This window comes from Lutjanus erythropterus, chromosome 24 (assembly GCF_056507025.1).
Source record: "Lutjanus erythropterus isolate fLutEry1 chromosome 24, fLutEry1.hap2, whole genome shotgun sequence".
NCBI lineage: Eukaryota > Metazoa > Chordata > Actinopteri > Lutjaniformes > Lutjanidae > Lutjanus > Lutjanus erythropterus.
Genome location: NC_139340.1, coordinates 15,663,880 through 15,675,316, shown reverse-complemented (window position 1 = coordinate 15,675,316; position 11,437 = coordinate 15,663,880). Strand labels below are relative to the sequence as shown.

Below are 11,437 nucleotides of genomic sequence, written 5' to 3'. Positions count from 1 at the left end.
CTGTAAATTTAACCTTCGGAGTGCACAGCCAAGCATCTAACATCTAATCTGCAGTTCAGTTTAGTGGAGAGGAAGAGAGGAGAGGAAAGCTTCAGAGATTGAATCCTGCAGCCTGGAATCCAATCAAGTCATTAGGAGGAGGTGGGGCCTCAGCCAAGTTCCCATAACTTAGTTTTGGTCAAACAGCAAAAGCAGCAGTGCTCTGTGAAAACACCAAAAACTCTGGTTTTTGTGTGATAAGTTGTGATGGGGTTCAGGGAGGCGGTTCTGTTAGGGTTTGTGCTTCTCCTCTCAGGTGGAAAACTTTGTGCCACCGCAGAAAACTGGTTTAACTCGAGTACCAATGAGACTCTGAGCCAAATCCCACAAGAACAAGAAGTGACAGCGAGCGTACGGCTGCTGCCGAGAGCATCGCTGACAGCAGGTCATCAGTCAAACCGGACGGGGCACGGCGATCCGGTCCGGTCTCCTGTCACCTACGGGCTCAAGATCTACTTACTCAGGAACCCAGCTGTGGACAAACAAAAGCAAACCTTACAGAACCCAGAGAGCTCGGAGGCCACAAAACTGACCTCAGAGCTGCCGGAGCCGAGGGCGCCCGTCCAAAAGCTGCTGCTCCGAGGCCCAGATCTGAACCCACCTGTCAAACACCAATCAAAGGTACTTTTTTTTAATCTTTATGCAGCCGTTCTGATCTGCTGAATCATTTAAGTTCAGCGGAATCAAATCTGACTCATGTTCTTATGCAGGTGCAGGTGAAGTTTGAGCAGCGGGTTCCTGTGCCAGCCCTGAGCGTGGCCGCTCACTGCGGCGAAGGAAAGGTCACCATCGAGGTCAAACAGAACTTCTTAGGTAATAGCTGCCCGTTCTGAAGAAGTCAAAGGGTTGCAACATGTTAAAAATGCATCAAATTTCACTGATTAAGTTTAGCTTTTTGTTGCAGTAAGCATCGAATTCTGACATTGTTTTGCAATATTATATTTTCAAGTACAGTCACTGATTTTTGTTTGTTTACTGGTAGAACGTAGGCCTATGTTGAGTCAGTGTGCAGATGTTACAGATGTTATCAGTTTTTTAAGTATTTCTGAAGAATTTCATTTTGCAATTTGCTAATATTTTATGTCCAGCAATTTTTTAAGTTTGACTTTGCAATGGAAACAACAAAAGTAATGCAACAAACTTTTAGATTTGTATTTGGGTCTGACTGATCATCACTGCAGCACGTTGTTGTTGCAGTTGACCCCTGTTGCAGCCGTCCCCAGTCTGCCCTACTTGTTTGAATTGATCCATTGTGGCTGGGTGGGGGGGTTCTCCGCAGTGGCACCAGCACAGGTCCATTTAACATTTTAACATTTGCTGTCTGAAAACAAAGGGTCAGGTTAGAGGCCTGGACTGGAGGATTGAATGGGACGGTGAAGATGGGACACTCAGCGCTGATTGCTGCAAATGGCACAGACTATGGACCCGGCGATCAATATTATGTTTCCTCTTATTTCTTCACTCCGAAAAAGGAGCGTTCTCGAACGCTGACTTTACAGTGCTGCATTAAGAAACCTTTTTATTTGTCCTGTGGCTGAACCTGCACTCGCCGTGAGTGTTATTGACTGGACCAGGAGCAGAAATGGCCTCGGGGTAATGGTCCTTATTTAAGCTGCTCCCTTTTCCTCTTTGTTCTTAGGAAACGGTCAGTTGATCCGTCCAAGTGATCTGACCTTAGGAGGCTGCGCCGCTCTAGACACCGCCGACCACATCCTGCAGTTCCAGACAGAGTTACAGGGCTGCGGCAGCACGCTGAAGGTGCGTGTTTCCTCTGTATTTCTTTCCATCATGAATCTGAAGACGCTGCAACAGCTTTTTTTTTTTTTTCTTCAGATGACTGAAGACGCTCTCATCTACTCCTTTTCTCTGATGTACTCTCCAACACCCATTGGCAGCACGGCCATCCTAAAGACCAACCCTGCTGAGGTGGTAATTGAATGCCACTATCGAAGGTAAAGCCCCCTCAACCTGCCATGTCCAATTTTACCCCTGCTGTTGCAGATTGTAATCAGGGTATCTGCAGTCTCAAAGTCTTAAAAACCTCCCATCTTACTGCTCGTCTGGTGTAATCCAAGTCCCCTAAAGACCTGAGTCCAGATCATATTGATTTAATTGATTCTATCATTAAGGAAATGCTGAAAAATAATAAATAATAATTCTAGTTCTTATCATCTCTACATTTTCTTTCATACTTGCCTGATATGATCATCAAACAAGTTTTAAATTACATCCTTTGTGTTCTGCAGAAACCCTGTTTTTGCTCATGTTTAGCCCCGTCTCCTCGTGTTAAGTTGTCATCTCTCTTCTCCTGTCTTTCCTTGTGAGCGAACAACACGTTCTTCTTCTTTGTTGAGCGTCTCTCTGGTGAAACACTCGTCCTTCCCTCCTTTAATTGTCCTCACAGGAGACATTATGTGAGCAGCGACGCCGTGAGGCCTACCTGGAAGCCGTTTGCCTCCGATGCGTTGGCGGCGCAGCAGCTGCACTTCTCCCTGCGTCTCATGACAGGTGGGGACACGTCACAAAGAGACGGAAAAACCTCGATCTGACGCCGTGCAGTCTTAAAAACTAAAACTGATTCGCGCCAGACGGTTTGGCTAATTTCCCCAGCGACGGCTTTAATTGCAATCACTCAAGGCCTCGCAGACTTGTGCCGCGGCTGTTTAAGATGCTAAACGGCGACTTGATAAACAGGAGGGAAACTTTTGATGCATGGTGATGAGCTGAAATTACATGCCTCGTAGGCTGCAGCTGACCCAGCAGGGTCACTCACACAATAAAGCGATCAATAAGCAGCTGATTATGTTTTAATTAATTCCAGGGTACACACTGTAGATGGTGACTGCACCAACTTATTGTTCATCTTAACCTGAAACCATCTCCTGTGATTCACTTACTGTGAAATTAGCATGGACTGTAGGAAGTTAGAGAAGTTTTAAACTAGTTTTTGCAGGCACAGACCCTCATCTGTTTCTTAATATTAATGATAGTACATCTGTAATTCACTTACTGCTTCTTTAAAGTCTTTTTCTCTTATTGTTGCAGTACCTATGTCCTGTTCGCCGCTGCTGCTCTGACTCTTTCTCCCCCACAGGCATCATTTCACGTTCATCTAATCAGATTGATGGCCCCGGCCGTACTTTTCCACTTATATTTCTTCTTGTTGGTCTGTATTTGATTAGAGGACTGGCGGTTGCAGAGGCCGTCCAGTGTTTACTTCCCGAGTGACGTGATGCACATCGAGGCGGCAGTCCTCCAGGGTCACCATGTTCCACTCAGGGTCTACGTGGACAGCTGCGTGGCCACCACAAACCCCGACCCCGACTCTCGACCCAGATACACCTTCATCAGCAACCATGGGTGAGAAGATATAGAAGAACATTTACACCAATGTGACTTTAAAACAAAATACAGTCATTACTATGACAAACATTTTGATATACCAACTCCTAACTCATTACCTTGAAAAAGTTTCTCATTGTTTTGAGATGCTAACTTTTTATTTTGAGGTATTTTAAGATATTCAAGCCATATTTTGAAAAACTCATCATTTTGAGTAAGCAATTATTTTGAAAAAGTTTACAGGCTCTTTTTTTTCATCACACTGGTGAAAATCAGTTTCCGTAAGCAGCTGTAGATTGAGTGTGCAGCATATTTGGACGTGCCAGAATCTAAATATAACGGTGCACATGGGATTGTTTGTCTCGTAGAGTCATCTAGTCACAATAATGAAGATTTAGTTTAGTTGCACGTCATCCTGTAGCTGTTAGCAGCTTTTATTGTCCCGTGAAGCTGAAGCATGACTGACCCGCTCTGTGTTTACGAATATGAATCCTGCGCCTGTATTTTTTTCCCATATAAGGTGTTTCAGTGATGCTAAGCTGACAGGAGCCAAGTCTTACTTCATGCAGAGGAGCCAGGAGGATAAACTTCATCTACAGCTGAAAGCCTTCAGGTTCCACCAAGATCACAGGACTTCAGTGAGTACGGCGAGTCAGACGTGTGTTTATACAGTTTAGAAGTCCTGATCGTGCATCATAGAGTCAGACATTCCTCTTCTGTTCTAATTTTTTGAAGTGGGGTTGTATGAAGTACTTTACTGCTTCTTTATGTTCTCATGAGACAGCCTTTTCTGCCAAATAACACTTTCTCCAAAGAAACCAAACTCCTTAAGCAAAATCACTCATTTTACCCTGCAGAACACTGGAGCTGTTGCACTGCCGCTGCTTCGATCGGTTAGTTAGCTTGCCTTTGGCGCCATAAAAGTTTCGATCGGATTCACAGGAGTCACAAAAATAACACAAACAAACTAACCAATCGAGGCAGCGGTAGACCAGCAACTCCCATGTTCTGCGAGCTTTTACTGATTTTTTTTGAGTGGAGTTTGGTTGGTTTGGAGGGAGAGATATTTGGCTGATAATAACAGCCGTTTCCCATTGGAAAATGCTGTGTGATGACGAGGTAAAGCAGTGAAAATATGCTAAACATCCAAACTGTGTGTTTGCCAAACATATGTCTAATATACTGACTGTCCCTTTAAAGCACTCTTACCACTGCAGAAGGTGTGTCTTGAAGTGACCAGCTAACTTGCGCCAACCAGGGTGTTACTTTAACTTTTTTTCCAGCTGTTTTCTTACTCTCTTATGTGCTAAGTTGGCGCACATAATATATACTTCAGTAAGTGTTGTTTGAAGGCTATAATCCCCTCACTTGCTATCTGTGCTTAGTTCAAATACTTTCCAGCTGAGGAAACGAACGGCCTCTCAGGTAACATTAAAGTGATGAACTATAATACAGGTCGAAGGAGCCAGAATGGAACTGTGCCATGAATGTGAGCCAGATTCCACTCAGAAACCCCTTTTGTGCATCGGTACAATCAGAGCTTTGGATGAGTCTTAACGTTAAATTAACTTTGATCATTTTGCCAAATCGGAAATTCTATTCCCAAATGCAAATGACTGCCTTAAAATCAGTTTAAACCTCTTTATTGCAGTTTTGGCAAAACAAAAAAACAAAAAAACATCCCAATATGTGCGCTTCATGGTTGCAAAAAGAACACATCAGACCCAAAAAGAAGGAAGGGGGGATACAGTATTATATTTTCAGCAGCAGATTATGGCTGCCAGGTTGAATAATTTAAGCTTAAATATCATAAATTCCCTCTCAGAGGTATTTATGTTTTTTTTTTTCCAGCTGGAGGTTGAATCACATCTTTTAACAGGGCTAGGTGGGCTGGTGAGATTTTCAGCCTCCAGTTTAGCAAAAAATCAGTCATTTGTGCATGTTTTTACACGAGCAAACTACAGAATCTGATCTGTTCTGATTTTGAGATATTAATCGCCAACATCCAAGAAGTTCTCCCCCAAAAAATATGCTAGCACGCATGTTGAGGACATATTAGAAAGATTTAATTGGTGCAGATGCAAGATTTTGAACAGCAATAATCAAATTTTAATACTGTACAATATCTGTTCTTTTTGTTTTTCTTACAGCTCTACATCACATGTCATCTGAAAGCAACGACAGTCTCCGTTCCCGTCGACTCGCAACACAAAGCGTGTTCATTTTTGACTGAAGCTAACAGGTCAGTCCCCACAAACATGGACGGGTTAGGAGACAACGGGCCCCTGGACACAGACATGTAAAAGACCCACCACACACACAGAGTGACAGAGTGTCTCTTTGTTATCATTTTGTGTCTCCATTTGTAGCTGTTTGTTGCATCATAGTGATAGTTGTGTCCCTTTGCGGTTGTTTTGTGTCCCCTTTTATGTCCTTTTGTACATGTTTTGTGTCTCATTGTGTTAGTTTTCCTTCTGTAGATGTTTCGTGTCCCTTTTATAGTTGTTTTATCTCTCTTGCTAGATGTTTTTTGTATCATAGCAGTTGTTGTTTCCCTTTGTTGTCATTGTTTCTATAACTCATTCTAGTTGTTTTGTCTCTCTTTGTGGCAGTTTTGTTTCCCTTTGTATTTGTTTTGTGTCTGTTGTGACTGTGTGTCTTTTTGTAGTCGTATTAAGCTTAAAACAGACTCTCTGGCTCAGGGGCCCCCGACACCTGTGACCTGTTCACTAATCCATCCATGCACACAAAGATAATTTAGTGAAAGTTAATAAACTGAATGGGTGATGATTTGGTTAATTTCTCTTATTTAGCTGATTTTCTGTTTATGTATAAATATGCAGACTTTCACCTCTAATCCATCATGACATCTTAAATCAATAAAAACACATATTCAGTCTCTTCTAACAGAATTTTTTTTTTGACTCTGGACAGATGGGTGGCATCAGGTGGAGACAATAACGTGTGTAGCTGCTGTGAGACCAGCTGCAGCGAACAGAGACGGAGAAGAAGTCTAGCAGCAGATGCTGGTACAGTTTACAGAAACAACACTACATCACACCCGGGGACGAATCCCGAACGCTCGGCGCCGACCCCGGGGACGAACACCGATACCATCTCCAGTTCTGTCATAACAAAACATTTACATACGCCATATTTTCTGAGCTATTTTTAATGCCTGAGCCTCGCCCAAACGAACCCGAAGGAGCGAAATTATAATCAGCCACAAACTAACAAACAAGCAGTGGTTCCAGCCATATTTAGACAAGCTAACTTGCTTTCATTTGGCACACACGCTGTTTATGCATCTTCAGAGGATTGATTTTGAGCTGATCCCTTTAATTGTACAACCAATCAGTCGTATCGTGAACGCTTGAATCAGCTGGCTTAGATGTTTTTTTTTGCTGTGTTTCCTCTCAGATCTGCGGTGGGAGGGGACGGCTGCTCTGGGCCCGATCCTGCTGGAGGACGACAGCCTGATGGAGCTTCTCCTGGACGCAGCTCCTCTGCACCAAACTCAGGACGTGAATCGAGCAGGTAGGAAGGCGCCGGTGCACAGCTAGAAAATGCATTCAGATTCCCTCTTTTTCTGCTCTCGACTCTTAATCACTAATGCTAAACGCTGTAACTAATGGAACCGATAATGTTTGTTTTCTGCTCTCCGTCCTCCCTCCTCAGCCTCCTCCTCATCATCAATCGCCCTGCTGGGCGGAGTGGGCGCGGCGCTGGCTGTCGTGTTGCTAGTCTTCATGGGTGCCGTCATTTGCAGCCGACTGAGTAAACCCACTGGACACGCTGTTTGTACCTGATTCAAGACAATAAAACATTTAAAACCAAGCCTTATTTTCTACTTTTTTTCTTCTTGAGCTGAGATACAGAAGCCCTGAGAGGCAAGTGAGACACATTTTCCAGTCTGATCTTTATTGTTTTCTCTCCTGCGTTTGACTTAAATGTCAAGAGTTGAAAGTTGAAATACAGTTAGACTTTATTCTACACGCTTGGACTTCATTCTCAATGTTGCAACTTTACTCTCAAAACTTTTTTTCAACTTTATTCTCAGTAATTCAACTTTCTTCTCAAAGTGCAAAGGTAAAAATTTGACTTAATTCCCATTCTCATCATGCAACAGTCCACTTTTTACCTTAATATGGCCCTGATATTCTCTCCTAGCACGGACAAATTAAAAATCACTTGAAAGAAGACATGAAAGCCTTTCAGTCTTACTTAACAGACGGGATACAACAACAATAAACACCTAGAAAAATGCGCCTGAGAAAAGAAAAAGTTCACCTGCCAGAAAAGTAATAGTTTTCCACATGTATCACAAATTAAAAACCTAATTTTCAAGCCTTCACTTTCTTTTTTTAGAGTTCTCTGCAGGAGAAAGCTTTGTTTGGTCGCTCAGGTGCCTCTACATTATATTCTGTATAGGTGAAGTGTTGTAGTTTTGCCCTGCAGGGTTAAAAGGGGTTAAACTGTAGTGTCCAGCCTTGCAGAAAATGACCTGGCCATAAAATGTAGGCCGTGTCCACGGCACCGTATATTGCTCCATCAATCATGTCGCTTTAATACCAGGCGGGGCTCTGCACTGTTTTAAAGGCACGATGCAAGAAATGAATAGCTTACTGAATATGATAAAGGTTTTCATAATGTGCAGGGCGTGTCTGGAACATTTTAAAACCGGATGGCCAGTCTGTGACCTTTATATTAGTGTGAATATACGCGGACGACACGAGGAAGGCAAGTGTGCGAGTATGAAATGAGCCAAAGTGCTGGCCTTTATGCTAAATTCATGCATGGATGATTTGTATGGTTAATTTTTCGGGAGCCTGCAGCTGGTCCAGCCGTAGCCCTGATCTCGGGGAGATAATTTAATAGACGCCATTACTACCGAGCTGCCATGTAATTCACTTGAGCTGCGTGATATTTTTCCATCTTTGTGCTAATCCACATCTAAAACACAGAAAACCCTCAAAAAGTGAAATGAAAAGCGGCGCCATTGGCTCCGTGCTGCGAGCTAAAACATAAAGTCCCATCCCGGTAACAATAGTCATATTTTAGCTTCGGGCCATTTTCGGCTTTTCCCTTTAATTCGCCCCCTCCAGCTTTCTGCCAGTGGCGGAGTATTCGTGAAATGGGGCTCATCATGAACTGTTGCTCACAAGCCCGGGAAGACGAATAGACATAATTAAAAAGCCCATAAAGGCGAGAGCAGGGGCTTTTATTACAGTAATATGTGAAGGCCCTGGTTTAATGGGGTGTTTGTTCCCGTGTGCAGGGCTGACGGCTGCGCTGGTTTACTGCCGGAGCGATGCTGACCCCCTCCCATCTCCAACACACCAGAGGCTAATAAAAAGCCATACCTAACGATGCACCAGCAGGAAGCATGACAGCGACAAGCAATGCACACTCAGAGGCTCGGTGATGGACACACACAACCACAAGCCTCTCCCTAAAAACAATCATGGAGGATGTGGGGATCTGATTGTGATTTTCAGATAGAGAACAAAGAATCGAGAACAACAAAGAGATAAGAACCTGAAATTACTGGCCAGTATGTGCTGTCCAAACGCTGAAGCAATATTTCATCTGCGCTGACTCACATTTAACAATTTAAATTTGCATTAATTGACGATTTTGTCCTCTTGTCTGCAGCAGAACAAGCTATGAAGACAACACTGACATACTGTTTCCTTATAAAGTTGCCATGCTGAAATGGGAGCAACATTAGCTTTCATTTGGAGTCTTTTAGCTCTGTTTTGTTCTCCACTCTCCATTCGTTCCAGCATTTTTTCCATTAGGGCCCCGTATCCTCTGTCCCCTTTTTCCCCTGCTTGACACTCATCCTTCGGACCATCAGACAGAGAAGGTTTTCAGGGCCGGAGCACGGAGGTAATGCTGCCGGGGAGCAGTAACTTGTGTTTTTGCACTTGCATGATGTTTGGCTGTGTTAGCAAATTTAGCAACTTACTAATTTTTGATCACAAGTAATGTAGTCATAACAGATAAAGGTGTCCATATTTATAAGTGAATTTCACTCTGAAACTGGGGGCACAAAATCACTAAAAATACCAAAACTTACATGTTGTTTTGCAGTTGTGGGCGGTTAAACCACAACAATTAACTGAAAGATGCTAAAATGCACGGCAGAGCCAATTACTCTCTGCGGGTTTGCCACAAATAGCAACTCCTAACACATTACACATAGTTGTTCGGCCCATTATAATATTGATTAGTGCAGCTTTAAAGCTACCTCACATATTGGAAATCCCAGTTAGAGGCAAATATCCGAGGAGATGGTACCAAAATATACAGAATCATAAAAGTTAATGATGCTAAACCACACGACCAGACTGAAGTGTGCTTTTTTTTACACTAAAGGGAACACAGGAGTGCCATTTCTTGTTAGTGCTGCCACTATTAGGGTAAAAGATGAACATGGACACCTGTGGTAGCTCAGAATCGTCTCATCAGATGGCAGAAACTGTCGCTACACTCCTGCTTAATGCGCACCCGAAACATTTCCAGCACAATTTAATTTTGGCAAATGTGTTTTGAGATGCTGTCCTCCATTACTCCCTGACTTTGGGATGCATGCTGCTGAGACAAGTGTTTTTTTTTGTTTTTTTTTAACATGCAAAACTTGCCCGCAGCTTTGAGAGGAGCCAACAGAGTGTAAAAGGTGTTAATGTCTTGTTATGGCCGCAGAGGATCGTCATCATCATCATCATCATAGCGGAGATGGTCGCCCGCCCACAGATGTCTAACGGTTATGGCGGCACGGACCCAAGTTGACAAGCAAAATGGCAGAGAGTCCTGAATCAGCCATTTTCCTCAACAGGATGTATGACCCTGAGGGCACGGGCACACACACGTACACACACGCATGCACACACACACACAAGCCATCAAAAGTAATGGTGTGTGTCCAGAGGCAGGCAGGGAGAGTCCTCTCATGTCTGGCAGCCATAACGATATTATTGCTGTAGATGGAGCGTGCTGGGGAATATTGTTCCACACCATTGGTATGCTGCAGACGTCCACTCGTACCACACACCGGCGGTGATGACAGAAGTTGGTATTAACACCAGACTTGCCCGTTGAAGCTTCTGACAAGGAAGCACAACATGTGGATTCCTCCTCGAGGCATGAAAACTGCAGTTATTTTCAACATTTACGTGTCTTTTTCCTCAACAAAGACAGATGTAGGTAGCTATTATAAAAGGTGCTGTGTTATTACTCTGCCTGGTGGAGTAAAATCACTTAAGCTAAGGGTTCCCTTAAATTTAGGACGCCTCAGCAAAGATGATTTGCGTAAAATCACCATAAGGATTTCCTCAGGATTTGTTCCCTTATGTGTTGCTGTGAGGTCCCTGAAATGCACAACATGTAAATTCTCCCACTAGGAGTCTCTAACATTAAAACAATAACAAAAGAAATAGTTTGATGATGTCAAGTAGTGTTGGATCATGGGAGTTGCTACCTTTACTGTTAAACAAACATCATAGCTGGTGAAAAACTATCTGATGTGACTCGTTTAGTTACATTTAGTCACATTTGCTGACTTCCTCACTCTCTGTTGTACCCCACGTTTTCTTAGAAGTTATAGCAGGTAGCTAGCAACTGCTAACAGGAAACAGACGGGAGTGTTACATATTACAGCCAAGACACGTTTTTTCCAGGACATGGAAAACCCACTGGACACTGTACGTGATGCACAACTTGTTCGAGAGTATAGATTTGATGTTGGCTTCTGTACTTTAGCAACAAGTAAGCTGCTAAAGCTATCTGTCCACCAGGAAACTCTGCCATTAAATGAGTGAGGTGTAGCCATGGTAACTGAAGCATGCATACACTGTATTATGAAACCCTCAGTCTACAAGGCACCACGCAACGCTATCAAGTGAAGCCTTTAGCTTAGAGAAAGAGACAAAGTTTGAAACTTCAGGTGATTTATGCAACCGGGCACTGGGCCTTTGAAATTCAAGGCAGACGACTCTATCATTTAAATACTATCTGACTTAAAATATTCAGTGCCTCTTTGAATTTGAATAAA

General features: G+C 43.2%; 1 protein-coding gene across 1 annotated transcript; it reads left to right on the top strand.

The window, feature by feature from the left end:
* Nucleotides 1-210: 210 nt before the first annotated feature.
* Nucleotides 211-7,190, top strand: LOC146304847 (zona pellucida sperm-binding protein 3-like). Its single transcript, XM_084713575.1, has 11 exons — nt 211-681; nt 762-852; nt 1,679-1,797; nt 1,873-1,991; nt 2,444-2,547; nt 3,222-3,399; nt 3,902-4,019; nt 5,532-5,623; nt 6,316-6,410; nt 6,802-6,918; nt 7,060-7,190. The coding sequence occupies exons 1-11, from the start codon at nt 247-249 to the stop codon at nt 7,188-7,190; spliced, it is 1,599 nt and encodes a 532-aa protein (XP_084569701.1). The 5' UTR covers nt 211-246.
* Nucleotides 7,191-11,437: the final 4,247 nt, after the last annotated feature.